General features: G+C 30.2%; 1 protein-coding gene across 6 annotated transcripts in view; it reads left to right on the forward strand.

Moving 5' to 3' along the window:
- Positions 1-18,703, forward strand: part of LOC129958661 (histone lysine acetyltransferase CREBBP-like) — a 141,667-nt gene that overhangs the window by 117,249 nt on the left and 5,715 nt on the right. For 5 of the 6 annotated variants that reach the window (XM_056071280.1, XM_056071285.1, XM_056071283.1 and 2 more), the window contains 8 exons: positions 2,549-2,696; positions 2,946-3,092; positions 5,794-5,907; positions 6,827-6,992; positions 7,380-7,610; positions 9,778-9,927; positions 14,885-15,166; positions 15,771-16,097. In XM_056071280.1, coding sequence (XP_055927255.1) covers positions 2,549-2,696; positions 2,946-3,092; positions 5,794-5,907; positions 6,827-6,992; positions 7,380-7,610; positions 9,778-9,927; positions 14,885-15,166; positions 15,771-16,097 — 1,565 coding nt within the window. The remainder of the gene's footprint in view (positions 1-2,548; positions 2,697-2,945; positions 3,093-5,793; positions 5,908-6,826; positions 6,993-7,379; positions 7,611-9,777; positions 9,928-14,884; positions 15,167-15,770; positions 16,098-18,703) is intronic. The other variant, XM_056071282.1, reaches the window with a different exon arrangement.

Below are 18,703 nucleotides of genomic sequence, written 5' to 3' on the forward strand. Positions count from 1 at the left end.
AAAAAAAAAAAAAAAAAAAAAAAACCTAAATCTTTCAATATTCTGTAAAGCGTAGTTCGGCTAATGTTTTTCGAAAAGATATCTGTATCATCGTTCACATCTTTTAAAACTTTATCTAATATTGGGATCTCATTTCTACGAAAAAATGCATGGATTTTTCGTCAAATATAGGATAATGTAAAATCATCATATTTTACAAGACCTGAATGTTTACCTACTTAGCCAGGTCGCTTCTTTCCAGGGGTACTTAAAGGACTGGATGCCTTTATTTATTTATTTATTTACTTTTTTTCAAAAAGAAAACTGTTCATTGCGAAACAACTGTAAGGTGTGAAACTTTATCGACGATTTGATTGATAGAATCTTGAGGGTTTTCTCGGAGTCGAGAACAAACGTTTAATATGTTTCTGCATGCTGCATTTTTTTGTTGGTTTCACTCGTCTTGAAGGTGTGCACAGCGTAGTCGGTGATAACACTTTCTCTTTTTCAGACATTTTAGAAGTGAATAAAAATAACGAATCGAATAAATATTCAACAATCAAAACTAATAACTACTAATGTGATTAATAGTATCAAAAATATCAGCTGGTAAAAAAGCGAGAATAAAAAAGTACGAAAGATTATACCGGTTGCGAACTGAATGAAGCTGAGTTGGCGGAGACGTAAAAGAAAAGCGCCAAATATTTGACCTTCAAGACCGGTTCTAGCCAAAGTGGAATTCATTATTTCAATCTTTTAGTTTTATTCGTTCGCTTTATTTACAAAATACTTAACAGATAAGCACTTCTAACTTGAGAATAATTTTAAATACATACTGATCAAAAAAGGATTTCTGTAATTTATGATATTGTTTGATAAATTTCCGCGCATTTTAACTATTTTAAAGTCGGAATTGATGGGGAACTCTTTCCCAACGCGGAGCGTCACATTTTCTACCTTTTACAATACTGCCAAGTTAGGGTGAAACAGAGTATAACAACAATTGCAGGGCACAAAGCTGCCGGACAGAATTCAGCAGGAGGAGGGAATCTACGTAGTTACTCTCTACGGTCTCTCCAAATGCCTGCATTTCTCCACTCTCATCCTGCTTTAGCCGTATCCATCTGCTGACTAACTACTACACGACTTGCTACTCCTCACACAACTCGATGCTGCTTGTATAATAAAGTCCAGAATTCGACACACAGTTCAATACTTCAATCACTTTAGCTCCACTCAACGCTTGTGCTTCGCTGGCCTGAACCATTTCGCCGTTGACTCGCTGTGCGACTCTAAACCTCTAGTCTTCTGTACACGACTGTCTTCGGCGTGACCTACCGGCCCTTTATAGTATCCGGAACAGGGCAGAGAAGGTTCTGTAACAATCAAGCATATCTCAATTTCTATTGGTTCTATCGCCAAAATTCTTGAAGATTCTAGTGTTATTTATATTGTCGCCAATTTCGACGTCAAATGGTCGCCAAGTCCGGGGATCACTGATCCGGCATCCCATCAGCATCCGATAGAGCTGATCGTACTGATTCTTTCCAGTGATTGAAGTAACATTACGGATTTGTAACAATATTAAATATGTCACAGATATTGAAACTTCTGTATACATTGTTTTCTTCAGGTAATAATTCATTCATACGAAGATTATTTATTCAAAATGGTTTAAGTGTATTAATAGCTTTTTACCTTTATTTTCATTGTATTCAGCAAATTAAGAATATTTTTTTGTCGTTATGTCAATAGGCAAAAATGCAGGCTTGTGTTGTTATTATTTTGTTTCATGCAAAATAAGATTTGTATTCGTCATACAATTTGTCGAATATTATACGAATTCGGAAAGGCAACCTCTAAAGTAATCTAAAATTCTGTTTACTTTGTCAGGTAACTCTAATGACTCTTATAAAAACAAAACAATTTAGAAAAGAAAATCTTGCTTAAAAATTTTTCACATGAAATGTCTTGTCATTCTCATTTTACGATGAACAGTTGCGCTTTGAAATGTCAGATATCTGCTATTGACTAATTTTTGAAGAAATGTAAATGAATTCTTTTCCTTTGTATGCACAATATTTGTTGTCATTTCTTTATTTTCTCTTTACTTCCTTTCAAAATGTTTATACTTTAGGAGTGTAGTGTATCCATTTAAAAGAAATTCTTCAACTTTTCCAATATTTTTAAGCTATTTCTGTAACACTTTTTCTTCATTTAGTATACTATATGATGTAGTCAGTTGTAGAAAATCCTTTTATAAAACCTATTTTATTATATATAAAGTTGGCAACATGCGCTTTTAATCAATTATGGGTGTGACCTGTTTTAGAGAAAAATGATTGAGTGTTAAATTATTAGTACATTTTAAGGTAGAATCTGGTAAAAGCCTAAAAGAAAAATTACAGTTCTTTCATCTTTTTCTTTTAATTATTTGAACTACCTCCTTATCTCCCCCCCCCCCTGAAGTGTTGAAAATTATGTAAAAAAATTTATTTTTTCTTGCCATTTGTGTATGTGTGTTTTGTTTATTTTGGTTTATTTTCAAATATTTTATTTAAATATGTAGGATTGCAACAGTCCAAACTTGGAGTTTATATTGAGAATCGTGTTAATGGCTTTTTGAAGAAAAAGGATTGTGGTGCTGGTGAAGTTACGATTCGTGTGGTATCAAGTTCAGAAAAATGTGTGGAAGTGAAGCCTGGCATGAAAGCGAGGTAGGTTTTCATTTAAGAAGGGAGAGGAGTAATATGATTTTCTCTATAATTTATTTGCACAAAGCAATAAGAGGAAATAACCTTCAAGTTTACATGTTTTTTGAAAACTATTATAATTGTTTTAGTTAATGATGTTTATAAGTTATTATAGAAAATCGTAAGTAATCACGCATTATCTTGGTTTCCAAGTTTAAAGTATTTTGCTAGTTTTTTTTCTTTGTTAATTAGAAATATTTTAATTGCTTCTAGATATGTTGATACTGGACAGTGGCCAGAAACCTTTCCATACAGGGCTAAGGCTTTATTTGCATTTGAAGAAATTGATGGAGTCGATACCTGTTTCTTTGGTATGCATGTTCAAGAATATGGTTCAGAATGTTCGCCACCAAATACCAGGTAAATGTTTGATTTTTTGTGAAACCCGAATTTTGTACTATTTGAAGCAATACTGTGTAATTTCTCAATATGTTGCTATGAAGTTCAGCATAGGTACGTTAATTTCCTAAACTTCCAACTGCTTGCCATGTAATTACCATGCTAAATGAATTCATACCAATTTTTAAGATTCTTTTTGTATAATCTCCAAGTTGATTTCTATTCTAAGGCAGTTATTGATGTGAATTTTCTTTTCTGTGGCTGCAAATCAATTCTTCATAAAATACATTTATTAAAATTAACAGCATTTTTTTTAGTATTTTGTCTTCTTTACCTTTTGTAATGAAAAGGGAATTGGGTGGAAGAAAAGATTTTAAGAAATCCTTAATTTGTGATTTTTTTTTTATATAAATTGAATTAAACAGTTCAAAACAATAAGACTATGAGTTCTAATATTTGTCTGCTGCATCGCTAATAGGCCTAGGTTTTTACAAATTAAACTCTTCAACATTCTACAACGCAACTCTTAATATTAGATGAGAAATATGAACCATCTATATCTTCTCCCGTGTTATTCTGTACACCACATCATAATTTATGCATTAAGCTTTTGATTAGTTGTGACACTGGATGCGAGTGTGTACAAAAGATGTGTATTGTATTTCTGTTGTTCATCCATCCATTCATTCTTTATATCCTTTAGTATGTGTCTTTATTCCTCTTGATAACTCTGAAGTTTGTTATAGTTAACTTTTTTACAAATTCTTAGATATTTTTCTTGGGCCTTAAATCCACTGAACTTTGCATAATTCTTCCATCAAAAACCTCTGTGACTTATAATTAATTGGATTTTTAATTAACAAAAATAGATTAAATTTGTTTAATGAAAGATAGTGGATTGGTGTGATCAGAAAACTCTTAGATTTGAGATATATTAATTTTCTAGTGAAAATGAAAAAAAAAAAAAATAAATATGTAAATAAATATTCTAAACTTATTCTGAGGAAGGATAAATTTAAAATGGCAGAAAGGATCGTAACACTAATGTATGATTTGTGCAGGAATGCAAATTTTACTATTAAGAAGATATTTGCAACAGTAACACTGAAAGTGGAGTTAAGAAGAAGAGTAGAAAATAAAATTCCCAGCAAGTAGTATCTGATTCATGTTTACAGTGGAGTGAAACCTAGACTGTTTCAAAATAGTAGATTCAAATGTCAAATATTTTTTAAGAAATTTGAACTTATTATACAAGATTGTATGTGGTATTGTTATGAGTTATAGAATGAGAAAAGAAAATTATATTTTTTGCCTTCATGTGTTACTGAAAAACATCAGCATGTAAAGTAATGTGAAAATTAAAATTTATATGATTGTGCTTCATGTGCGTAGTTTTATAACTGGAAGCTTTATCGTAACCATTTTATCAATTCAAGAAAGGATTCAGATGACTCAGCGCTAATTCTGGCTGTATGCCGAGTGATCAAATAGATCCATTTATATTGCTGTTGAAGTTGCTGGGTCACGACTGCACTGTATGAACAATGCTAGGGTTTTTTTTTTTTTTTTTTGCATGATACTTTACATTCTTCATTAATAAAAATAGTTCTTTTTGGATCTCTATAAATCGTAGCCCTAATTTTCCTGTAGATAAAGATTTATTTTGGTTTCATCAGTCTGTTTACGAAGTTCTAATGCATCAATTTTTTAAATTTTTATCTTGTTTCTGGGTCTATATACTGAATCCATGTTGCTTTGTCCCACATTAAATTTTTTTACTCCATTTACATCGAAAGTCATCAAAGTTTTCACCATACACTTTGATTCTTGAGTGAATTTTTACCGCACTATTCCTTCTGCTCTAAGAATGCGAATTGCACCGCGATTCTTTTTTGGCGGGAGCATCCATTTTACTAGTCGTGTTTATATAAGGACAGCTCAGCTGAAATTTGCATGCTGTCATGGCCAGTAGTAAAATTTATGGTTACAGACATGCTTTGTTGTCTACTATGCACCCTACCTATCCTACCACTTGTTTGCCTGTTTAGTGGCTCGAGCAAATGAGGTTGGTAAAGGGATGAATCTCATATCTTTACAATAGATTCCCTATTATGTATATAATTATCACATTATGTAAAGTAATTGTTTGTACATAGATTGAATTTTTGTGTTGTATGTGCAATTTTTATGACATATTTGCATAACAACAAGGCTGAAAAATATTAATTTGTCTGGTGACCAATTTGACTTGTAGCATTACTATCAGAACTGAATTCGTTCGCAAGTCTTAGGGACCTTGTACATTTATATGCAAATATAAGAAACAGCATGCAAATTCATTTGAAAACTACTGACATTATAGTTGACATATGACTTCCTGAAATTATTTCTCGAACCCACATTCTGTTACCATTTCTGTTCCCATGAATCCATTGTTCTAAATTATCTGTATATGCTTTATTTGTAGTTGTGTAAAATATGAAATTTTGTCAGAAAAAAAAAAAAAGAATAATCCTTGGTGTGATGTGAATAAATTTCTTGTTGATTTTTGTGCAGTGGGGGGGGAAGCTGATTTAAATCAGTTCATTATGCTTTTTTCTTAAAAATGAGTAATTAATGGAATGGAATTTATTTGGTGCAGAGTATAACGTTTTTATCTAATTTTTCCTCTATTATATTGCTTTGAATGCATTCAATGTTTTCCCTTTTTTTTTCATTTTAGAAGGGTGTATATTGCTTACTTGGACAGTGTTCACTTCTTTCGTCCGAAACAGTTTCGAACTGCTGTTTACCATGAAATCCTTCTTGGTTATCTTGATTATGCTAAGCAGCTTGGGTAAGTTGGCCAGTTAATAGGAATGTTAAAAATGTTCTAACATTAATTACACAGGCAAACATGAATATGGGGTTTCATGATGTTAAAAGAAATTTTTTGCTACTAAATCGGATGTGCTGATCAGAAAAATGACATCTCTTTTTATCATCTGCAGAGTTTTTTGCAAATAAAAAAGAATAGGGACTCTTTAATAAAATTAATATAAAATATCTAATAACTTACATTGTTATAATTTTACTGATTTCTGAGTAAAATAACGGTAATATTTTGTTACTCTGAGAAAAGGGAAATTATGAATTCAATGCGTAAATGACTTAGTATTTAGTTTATATCTTTTATAGGAAAGTGCTCGAGTTTTAAACTTAAAACTTTAATGTTTATAGCTTTAGGAATAAAATATTCTTTATATGATAATCAAGAAAGACAATTATTTACCAGACATTTCTCTCAAGCAGAATCGCTGGTATATTGTGTATATATTCCTGGATTTATAACTCATTTGTCTTGCGCTGCTGATCATGAGCCATTTCAGTATAGATTCTGCATTCATTACTTTAAGAGAAATTTAAATGGTCTCTTATTGGATTGTAATTCAATTTTATTGTCTTAAAATAACAGATTGTGGGTTGAAATGCATTGAAACTTGTTTTAGTTGATTGAATTTAATATCGGCTTAGGCGGTTATTTCGGGAAAGCCCAAGTCTGAAAGGAAGTTCAGTTGAATCTGTTCGTTTGTGAATTCTTTTTAAAGAACATTTTTAATGGACCAATTATATTTACAGAGCTTTTGAATTTATAGCAAATAATAAATTTGCCAGATATTAGAAACAAATTCTATTTATGATCGCTGATATTTAAACAAAATAAGGTTTCTAGTATCTCCTGATCTAACTTGGAAACTGGTTCCTTATTTTTTCAGATATACAATGGCACACATTTGGGCTTGTCCACCTAGTGAGGGTGATGACTATATATTCCATTGTCACCCTGCTGAACAGAAGATTCCTAAACCCAAAAGGCTTCAAGAATGGTATAAAAAGATGCTTGACAAAGGGATTGTTGACAGAATTGTTCTAGATTATAAGGTATGCATCTTTTTAATCTTTAATTTGAATATTTTGAGATGTTTCCATACAGTTTTAAGTTTAATGTTCCGTTAACAAATGAAGATCAAATATAAAGTAAGCTGTTATTTCTGTTTTCGAAACGTAATTTTGAGTAAAGAGCTTTTCATATTTGGTCAATGAAAAATATAATAATCATTGCCATATTGTGTCCAACTATTATCCTATGTGAAGTTAATACCCTTTCTCACAGTTTTGATTCTTTGATTCGAGTTATGCTTTCTTAAGTTAGTAAATTTTCATTTCTAATCATATGAATTTGTGTCCTGTGGAACATTACCTTTATTAATATATCAGATTTGCGTGACATTTTTATTTTTGTGATAATGTGTTATTTTTATTGTCTAGGATATTCTCAAACAAGCTACTGAAGATAATTTGCAGAGTGCTTCTGAATTGCCGTATTTTGAAGGTGATTTTTGGCCTAATGTTCTGGAAGAGAGCATTAAGGAACTTGACCAGGAGGAGGAAGAAAAGAGGAAACAGGAAGCCACTGCAGCCGCTGCCGCTGAAGCAGCTGCAAGAGCTGCTGCTGCTGCTTCTTCAGATGCAAATGGAGAAGGAGAAGATAGTATGGATGTGAGTTCCTTTCTTAAATGAGAAGAATTTAATTAATCATTGTGATCTTAATTTTACAATGAGTGTAGTGCAAAATTATTTATTCCTGATGTTAAGGCATTGTGAGTTACTTATATATATAATCACATAAGAACTTTTCGTAAAGTTATCATTTCTTTATTTTAATGATGGGATGGGAATCGGTATTCTATATAAAACTTACCGCCTTTGGCGACCAGCCGGTTCGCTAATCTTAATGCTCGTTAAAATATTAATAATTAAATATTTTATGTAATTCCTACTTTAATAGTTTCTTTAATAATATTTTAAATAATATCTTAATATTTTAAAACTTCAAATTTTGATAGTCATATATTTCATTCATAATATTAAGGCCTTCAGCCATAACGTAATATATGTCACTAATTTTTTTATATCCCATAGAATTTATGCTTTAAATTAAAGTGTAAAGGATTAATATGCAATTAATATAATAATATTTTTACTGAAACAAATCTTCTGATTATTGAAAACAGAGTAACTGAGCATTTAAACCTTATAGACACTAAAGAATATCTGTCTTAATTTATTAATATCTCAAGAATTTGTCAACAAAATTTTCTCAGATTCATCTTGAGCAGGTCTATTAATTAACAATGTTTAATTTTAAATTATTGAAACTATAAGAAAATAAACAGAATTGTTTGAAATAATTGGACGAAAACAGGTAAAAAAAATTACTTAAAAAACGATGAACTTCAACTAACATAAATACAATTTAATTACAAAAGCATACAATTTACCTTAAAATAATTTAAGTCTGCATCCGTTGAAAATAGTTGTCAACAATCAGAACACAATGCACATGCGTGAATTTCTCTACGCCAGGTGGGGTAACGCTGTGCAGATTAGAAATTTTTAATTTCCTTCATTCTGTTTTCTTTTAATTTGAAAGTACTTCAGAATGAATCTGAAATATCGATTAATTAACAATGTTTAATTTTAAATGCATCAAGCATTAAGAAAATAAACAAAATCGTTTTAAATAATCGGGCGAAGAATGTTAAGCCTAATTAGCGTGGGAAAAAAAAAACAAGCCTTACTTATTTGGCAGTGGGGAAATAAAGATTGTTTGGCGGGAAAATTAGTTTTTAATTAATAATTAAAATTTAATTAAAAATTTAAGAAAAGGGACCCCAGGTGCACATTCCCGACCTCCAAAGTATACATGTACCAAATTTGGTGGCTGTAGGTCAAACGATCTGCCCTGTAGAGCACCAACACAGACACACGCACGCACGCACATTGAGCTTTATTAAAATTATAGTTTGCTAAATAATCTGTTTGACTATGTGTATATTTATCAAACAAATTTCCAGAATTAAATTTGAGCTTCTACTTGCATTTGAAATATCTTCTTGCAAAATTTGATGTATAAATGTAATTCTTATTAAAATAACTATAATATTAATTTTTAATAAATAAAAAAAAATTGTACTTTTACTAAATGAATTTTTGCCTTACATGTTTTTTTACATGGAAATTAATTATTGTGCTAATTATTCATGCAACTGTGCATTTAAGAAAAAATTTCTTGTAATATAAAGAAATTTAAAACAAAATCAGCTAAAAATTTATTGTGGATGAATTGTAATTTTAAAATTTTTTTGTTATAACATTCACAAATTTATTATTTTAATATTTTTCAAGCTGGGCTTTTAAAATGTAACCATTGCTTGTGTTAATTCAACAGCTCTTATTTGTGAAACATTGTGTCTATAGGAGAAACTGAACTATTTTATCTTTGTAATCAAATTTGTTATCCAGTGTCCGAATTAGAATGAAAAAAATGTTGCTAGAAATTTGCACATAATGGCATTAATTCTCTGAGAAGTTCATTAAATCTATTTGCCAAAGAAATAGTATTAAAAAAATAATTAAATGAGAAGTAGGCAGGAAAATAAACTATTACTTAAATTGATATTTTTATTCTTCTAATTTTGTTTTGCATATTGATCTATGTACGTGCATGAATATTAAAGTAATTTTTGTTGTTGCTGATGTAAATGGAATTATATTTTTATTATTGTTTATTGAAACTTTGCTTGAAGTAACTTTTCCCATGGCGATGCTAATATGTTCATTATGCATATTAATCTGCTTTTAAAATATATTAACCCTTTTTTAGGGTAAAAAGAAGGGCCAGAAGAGTGGAAGAAACAAAAAATCTAACAAAAGTAAAAATAACCAACGTAAAAACAATAAGAAGTCAACTGTTCCTTACACAGGAAATGATTTATCTGCAAAGATATATTCTACGATGGAAAAACATAAAGAGGTAAATTGTTTTTTGTTTTTGAACGTAGGAACAAGTTTTTCAATGTGAGAAAAGCGTATAAATACAATTTATATGTTTTATGTGATTTTTAATAACATTTTCTTATAATAACTTCAGATTCTTTTTTGAAAATTTTTTTAACTTGTCACTCACATATAAAGTATGGATATTACATGGAATGACATTTTTTCTTCTTTGTTGCCAAAGTTCTTATCCAGTTAAACTAATGAGAAAGCTTAGTTTTTCAGTACTCTATTGCAGATCTTGGTATTTACTGATTCTGTATTGTGCATCAACTTGTTGATTCTAAATGGTAAATTAAACCAAGCTTATTGCTTGGAAAGGTTAATTTATTTTTCCTGTTTGTTGTGAAAATTGTATGTGTTGTTTTTAATTAGATCATCAGTAATTTATTTTTACCACTTATTTAAGGGAAAAAATGAAAATAATTCCTGTATAGTATATACCTAAGCACATCTTCATAAAGTAATAGATTTATATTTAAACATTTCATTAGCCCCTATTGCAAGGTAAAAGTATCCAGATGTAAGTGATATTATTTTTATCCACTTTTATTTCACGGAAAATTAAAATTTTTAATGAAATTCAGCTGATTTAGGAAAAAATTAGTTTAAAACGAGTGAGGTCAATGTTATTAAAGTCATATGTTTGGACCCATGTAGCACTAAATGTTTAATTTTTTCTCTACTTATATTTGTAGAATATGAGAGGAGTATTAGAATTTGTTAAATTAATATGAATTAAAATCATATCCGAATATGGAAGTATTCGTTGATCAATAAGTTATCTTTTTTCAATCTTTGATTTGATGAAGCTTGGACAATGACAGATTTCCCTGCTAGGCCTTGGGCCGCTGGGCTGAGAAGGGACGATAATGAGTTCGATTAAAAAAAAATATCGAAATTTTGTGAATTGTAACATATTGGCGCAATTTTCACGTTTTGTTAAGATCATATTTGTTTCATTATGTTCTTTTTTTATTATATTTATATACAATAAGCATAAGTAAATGTTTGCTTAAATATAATTGTTTACAGGCGTAGATTTTGTGCAGTTATGAGTTATAATTAATAAGTAACATATACATTTTCAAAAATGTTAAAATAAAATGTTAATTTAAAATCATTAGCAATTTGATTAAGTTAAAATTGTGTTGAAATGTGAAATAAATTGATTGTTTTAAAAAAGAGGGCCTCATAATGTGCTCTGGCAATGGCCGGAAAAGGCCTAAATCCGTCACTGAGTGTGAATGTAGTTGTTTTACTGCAAATAAACGTTTCCTGGAAGGATGAAGTAAGTTACAATAAAAGCAATGATACTGGAATAGTATTGGAGCCTAGTTCAATAGCTACACATCTATCATATGCATAATTCTGTCGGTCACTTTTTTTTAGTGTTATTCTCGATTGCTTACATTGTATCAATTTTGTTATGTGTAAATTCATTTGCACTCCCAAAATGCTATTAATTCTTCTAAGAACTAAAATTTCTTTAAGCATACTTAAGTTTTTACCTACCTATTTATCAAATAAAGAGAATTTCTAGGAGGAATTAATTTTAAAAATATAGGGTGTAGGCTCATGCTCTAATTTTCTTTTATGTTACCGTTTTATTTTTATCATTTGATCAGATGCTATTATTATTGAGAAAAAAATGCTTTAATAATATTTATTACTTTACTAAACACCAGGGAGTGTTAAATGTTGACCTATTTATTTCATATCCATTATATATATAAAATGTAAGCATAATTTTTGAAGCAGAGTCGTGGCCGAAGACAGAGAAGAAGACTTTGAATTTTTAAAGTTCGTATTTATTCCATCCCGGAAGGCACGAATTATTTACAAGCAGAAGCAATGAGCACAAAACAAAATGAGAAAAAGCTAATGAAAATTTTATCCCTGTGAATATATACTGTTGAGATTTTAATAGGGATTTTTAACACGTGTCAATCACAAGTAAGGGCATCATAGGGATCTCTTAAAAGAATGTATTTAGCTCAACGGTATTTTATCCCTTCACTCGATGTGTGGGAAACACTGACTAAAGCATTTACACAGATCTTTTGTTGCATTAAGGTGTACGTACACACTTGAAACTTGGAAAATCGTTCAAAATATAAAATATTTTTTTTATTGCTTCAAACTGTTCTCTGATCCTTTAGCTTTCAAACGGTACCAAGATGTTGTAAATATTCGGAATATTTCTCGAATTATAATTATTTTTCTTGAGGTACTTTCACTAAAAATTCTAGTTCCGGTTTTTTAAAAACTCATTTTATGAAGAATTATATTTTTCTACTATTTTGCTTCATTCAAACAATCGTAGCTCAACAAGAAATTAACCAAATACGATTATTTATATATCAAAATAATCTGTATGTAACAGTGGGTGTTTTGTGCCTCAATCAAAGTTATATTTATAGAAATTTTTAATAGCTATTTAAAAGTTAAAATTACAGAAAAAAAATCTCGCTTTTTCTATTCATCGTTGATGAAAAAATTGTTTAAAAAAACTATACATTTTTATAATTTGATGGAGGCAGACAGCATAAAGACTAATAGGCATACTTCTGACTAGAATTGTGTGTTTGTACAAAGAATTTAAGATATCATGTTTCAAAAAAATATGCTAATTAGCTCGTTAAATATTAATTAATTAATAATTAGTTTAATATGGTTTTTTTCTCACTGAAATGAATTTAAACATATATTAATGACCTACTGTGTAAAAACTGGATTTTTAAAGTTAAAATTAAAAAAAAACATCTAGTGTGTACATACACCTGAATTAAATAGAAAAAATGCAATGGGAAATAAGAGAATATTTTGGAATGAAGTTTATATGGGTTGAATTACAATAAAACCTTATAAATTAATTAAAATTTAAATTAGAGTTTAAAATATCATTAAAATCCCCCCCCACACACACACACACGCCGCAAGACGTGGAAGTGCCTCGGAGCCCTTAGACGCTCAACCATACCTTACAGTGGTAACCAAGTAAGAAATAATTATTTAAATGTATTTCAAAAGGGGTTCCTAGGTTTCCCTTACCTTTACATTAATACAGAAATTATTTTGAATAAGATTATTGAAAATATAAAAAAAGTAATATTTGTGAAAATATTAGATAAACTTAATTATTCAACAGCACCAAAATAATAATATTAAAATGTGGAATATAAAAATGGTTTTCTGCAGAAACTCAGCTGATTGTCTCTATTTTAACAGTAGAAGGCTCACCAAAATTATTAAATTGGATGTAACACAATGGAGTAATAAATTGAACGTATATAATAATAAAATATCAACATAGTTCTGATTTTGTATGAAACGCTTGAATATGATGATAATATTAGAGTCAAAATACTCTTATTATAAACATTAATACTCAAACAAATGGCATAACAATGTGTAATTTAAAAAATATGTATAACTTTTAACCCACTATTTAGCCAATTAGTGGTGACTAGTTAACTCTTGTTCACTAATTTCTAGTAGTGGGTGAAACTTAATCACCTAAAAATTAGGACATCAAGAAGGGGGATATAATTCTTATTCTCTTTCTACTCTCATCCAGGAATATTTGTTTCCAAAGAGGAGAACAAAATATCCAGGATAAAAATAGAAAGAGATAGAAATTAATTGTGAGGTTGACCCTATACTCACGTCTCAATAAGAATTTATGTTGAATTAAGTTATGAATTTATGTTGTGTGGGCACCTATCACATCATCATGTAGAAAAGGGGGAAAAAAAAAACGAATTCTTACATGTGGAGACAACAGGCCAACCTAAGTTGGGGTTTATGTGGAAGAAACATGGGAAATAAAAGAATTTTTTAAAATATAAATTAATATTCATGACTTAATTTTAATTTTTCTATTGGGTAATAGATTCTTAATTTTGATGCATGGACAATATCAGTAGGTTTGTTTGTTTATGCATTTGGTTCAGTTATTTCATAATTTGCATCTGAAATTTTAGTTACTATTTCATATGGACCTGAAAATAGTGGAGAGTAAAGCAGGAGATTATTATATTGTTCTGATAATATAATACACGAGTGATCTAGATGATTCAATTTGGCACAGGCAAGGAGCTTCCAACTTCTTGAAGATATGGTAAGGAGCACAAACACAAGGGTATTGAGCAGCAGAGCTGGATTGTCGGATGAGGTCACAGGTTACTAAAGGTACCAACGGCGATGCGGTAACATGAATGGAGGCATCGGCAGGCGTGGAACCTCAGCGACGTGAAACGGCGTCGCCGGATCCGAAGGCAGACAAGAAGCTATGCCATGTGGAGACAGCGTGGCCGAGCCAGCACGGAACCATCTTCAGAGCAACGGCGAGTCATGTCCTCTCTTCCCGGAAATTTAATTATAATTCATTTGACAATTTTGCGCAGAAAACTATCCTGTCGACTAATTAAAATGTAAGCATAATTTTTGAAGCAGAGTCTTGGCCGAAGACAGAGAAGAAGACTTTAAATTTTTAAAATTCGCATTTATAGCATCCCGGGAGGCACGAATTATGTACAAGCGACGAGAACGACACAAAACGAAATGAGGAAAAGCTAATGAAAATTTTATCCCTGTGAATATATACTGTGAGATTTTAATAGGGATTTCTAACACGTGTCAATCACAAGTAAGGGAATCATAGGGATCTTTTAAAAGAATATGCTTAGCTGGATAGTATTTTATCTCTTCACTCCGTGTTTGTGAACCGCTGACTAAAGCATTTTTACAAAGCTTTTGTTGCATTAATTAAATAGAACAAATGGAATGGGATGAGGAAATAAAAATATTTTAGAATGAAATTAATATGGGCTGAATTATGATAAAACTTTATAAATTAGTTAGAATTGAAATTAGAGTTTAATATATAATATTATATTGCTCATTATTAACTTTTAAATTCCTATCTTTAGGTCTTCTTTGTTATCCGTTTACATTCTGTTCAAGCAGCTGCAAGTTTGCCACCAATTAATGATCCAGATCCTTTTATTAATTGTGATATGATGGATGGTCGTGATGCATTCCTGACTCTTGCTAGAGAAAAACATTATGAATTTTCTTCCTTAAGACGAACAAAGTTTTCTAGTATGGCCATGTTGTATGAATTACATAATCAAGGACAAGATCGATTTGTATATACTTGCAATAATTGCAAAAACAATGTGGAAACTAGATATCACTGCACAGTATGTGATGTAAGTATTTTCATGAAAATTTGTTTAATTAAACAGAATCATAGAGTGGAAGAGTTTAATGGGATAAAATGAAATTGGCTGTGAGTGAAAAGAGTGCATTGAATTCCTTACCTCTTTTCCTCTAAATTTCTTTCTATTCATATAGTGTAATTTTCCAGTATTGTCTTTTTAAGTGATTAAACAGACATGATGGAGAAAAACTGTCCTGAAATTCAAGTTTGAAATCTAACTTGATCCTATATTATTAATAAATGATTAATAAAATTATGATTAATAAATTATTACTGGATGATTAATAAAATTATTACTATATTTTATTAATCATCCCACTCATTTCATTATTGCCTTTATTTGGCATTCTTTTTGCAGTATTAATAATTCTTTTTTTTTTTTTTTTTGATGATGATACACGATCGAAAAATACTGGGAAACTAATAGTGGTAGTTTCATTCTAAAAGAAAAGAAAACTTTAAAACATCGGTTTGGGTTGCATAAATTATTAAGAGGATGCTATATTTTATTACTGGAAATGTGAAGGATTGATGTACTTAAGTTTTTAGGTGTGTTTAAATTGTTAAAAGAAGAATTCTATTTTCTGTTGCAGGATTTTGATCTTTGTGTCAACTGTTTTGACAAAGATGGTCATAACCATAAAATGGAAAAATTAGGCTTTGGATTAGATGACGATTCTTCTACCTGTGATCAGAAACAAACAAATCCTCAAGAATCCAGGCGATTATCCATTCAACGTTGCATACAATCACTTGTACATGCTTGTCAATGTAGAGATGCTAACTGTCGTCTACCTAGTTGCCAGAAAATGAAAAGAGTCGTTCAGCATGCTAAAAGCTGTAAACGTAAGACTAATGGTGGCTGTCCGATCTGTAAGCAGCTCATTGCATTGTGCTGCTATCATGCAAAACATTGTCAGGTGAATAACTTTTGATGTTTACATATTTGATTTTTATCGGCATTCAGCAACTAATCAGTAGGTTTAAATGTAGTAATTCCTTTTATTTCATTTATTATATCAGTTTTATTATTTTTTAATGAAAATGTATAATATGCAATTAAAATATTATTTTATTCTTTTAATATAATGTGGAGTTTTGACAGAAACTATGTCAGATGAGTTGTAATAGCAATGTTTACAGCCAAATTTACATAAGTAGAATCACTTGAAATGTTAAAAGTGTAATTCTAGTTGCATGCAAAATGCTGTTTGTTGTTTAAAATTTTCAGGTGTAATGTGAGGAGCACAGGATTTCTGTTGCAGAACCTAAACTATGTCATATTAATCCTTTGGAAATCCAAGCTTAGAGCTCCCAGGGTTGCAACAAAAAAAAAATCATTTTAGGAATATTTACTGCAAGATTCTGGATGTACCCTGAACTGGCAGGTTCTGATTCAAAAGGTTCAATGGCAGCGATTAATAAAATCAAGACTATTCATGGACTGAAAGATAAATTGAAGTATATGATGAGGAAATATTTCAGTTAATTAAGGATGAACCATTGATTCCAGTTGATGAATTTTCTAGTTAAGTCAGAGTTAACTCTTGGGGTGCAGAAATAACTGAATGTGTTTGGGTATCGAAAACATCTTGATATATGAGCTACACTTCAATCGACTGACTTGATCTTGCACAAACTACTTCATATTTGCCTGACAGTGTGAAAAGGAAGGAAAAACTATTTTTCAATTATACTTATGTGTTTGGTCACTTACGAGTAAGAAGTAGTTCTACAATTGACAATTCATCTGGCAGTTTTCGGTAATGGGGGCAGTAATAGCTTACTTAAACGATCAGGTTAGAATGCCTTGGATTATGGATTGACTTTCTTTCCCATTGGGCGTTGGTCATAAAATTTAAAATCAGGAAATGACGTCATCTGTGAACTGTAAAGATGTTCTTTAGGTAATCCTATGAACACAAAATGTCTATCAACATTGTTACGATATCTATCTACACGATATTGACCGGCATTCAGAATGTCGGACAACATCAACGCTATATCACACACTGTCTTCAGATAATATGGATATTAGAGTGCGCATTGCAACCGCCATGAAGATAAATTTAGGAATTGAGCAATTTGGGTCACCCATCTTCTATGCTCTTTTATCATCGCTGCTACCGACTTTCACTTATTCTTGTATCTACATAATCACTTGAGTAAGAGGTAACGAAATTCCTTCTAGAAACAAGGTTGTCAGTTTTCTCAATTTGATTTTTTTTGGTGTTGAAATAGGGATAATTGTATGTTACATTTATGGGCGTTTCCTGCTCTTTTTGCTGTTTCCTTTTACCAAAGCAAAATGTTTGGCAAATTTCTTTCCCATGTTATATATTCTGTACCTATTTACTTTTTTTAAAAAATATAATTTCTCTTCTTATGCATTCAGAGGGTTGGATGGCAAACCGAAAGCATTTATATGCTAAATAATATAAGAAAAATATAGTGCATGTAACAGTACCCGTAGAAAAATACGCTCCAATCTGTTATATTGAGGAAATGTATCTTTTTCCCTTGTAGTTATGCAAATAATATCTAAATTTAAAGATGAAAATTGATTGAAAAAGCAGGAACTAAGCATTTAACTTCATTTTACGTCAGGAAATGATATACTCTGAGGTCTTGCATTTTTTTTATTTGTTCAGACATTTTGTTCAGTGTACTTGAAATGTTTATTATGAAGGTTTTTTTTTTTTTTTTTGATTGACTGATTAATATCTTGTGCTAATAGGGTGAAACTTGTACTCCATCTAGGATGGCAATTTTATAGACATTTTCATTTCAATTTGATTTAAATAATTTTCCTCGGATCATTAATGAATTTGAATCACGATTCATAGTTATTGACAATAACTCCTACTACACCTGTATTTAATGTCTCTGGATGTCTAGACATTATTATTATTTTTTTTAACTAAGCTATGAAAAATGCTTAAATATCTGAATTGCATTATTTCTATATTGATTCCAATGAGTATTATTTGGAAGAGATTTTTAAATAAAAAAAAAAAAAAAAAAAAAAACTAAGCTGTGAAAAATGCTCAAATATCTGAATTGTACTATTTACACATTGATTCCAATAAATATTATTTGAGAGATATGGAATTTACATGATGCTATATGCCTATCCGCATAATCATTCCTTTAAATTTCTCTCTCATTTTGATTTGATTGCATCTAAAGCCTATTTTTCTACTTCTATAGGTACATTTATTCACTATAGAATAAGTGTTACATACATGTTTGATAATTTTACTTTGAATATTAACAGAAGACCGGTAATTATTCTGTTATTGTTTGTTTTTCTCTTTCAAATTTGGGTTTGTTTTAATTGCACTATTTTTTTCTTTAATATCTGTTCATGTTACATTACCTCTTTCCCATGTGGTTGCTGTATGATCAACACTATTCAACAAACAAAATTAGCCGTTCATTTTAATAGAAATTGCATTTCTAGAAGATTTACTAACATTCGTTTTACTATCCTGGCTGACTAACCATAATTTAATTAGGTAATAAA

This window comes from Argiope bruennichi, chromosome X1 (genome assembly GCF_947563725.1).
Source record: "Argiope bruennichi chromosome X1, qqArgBrue1.1, whole genome shotgun sequence".
NCBI lineage: Eukaryota > Metazoa > Arthropoda > Arachnida > Araneae > Araneidae > Argiope > Argiope bruennichi.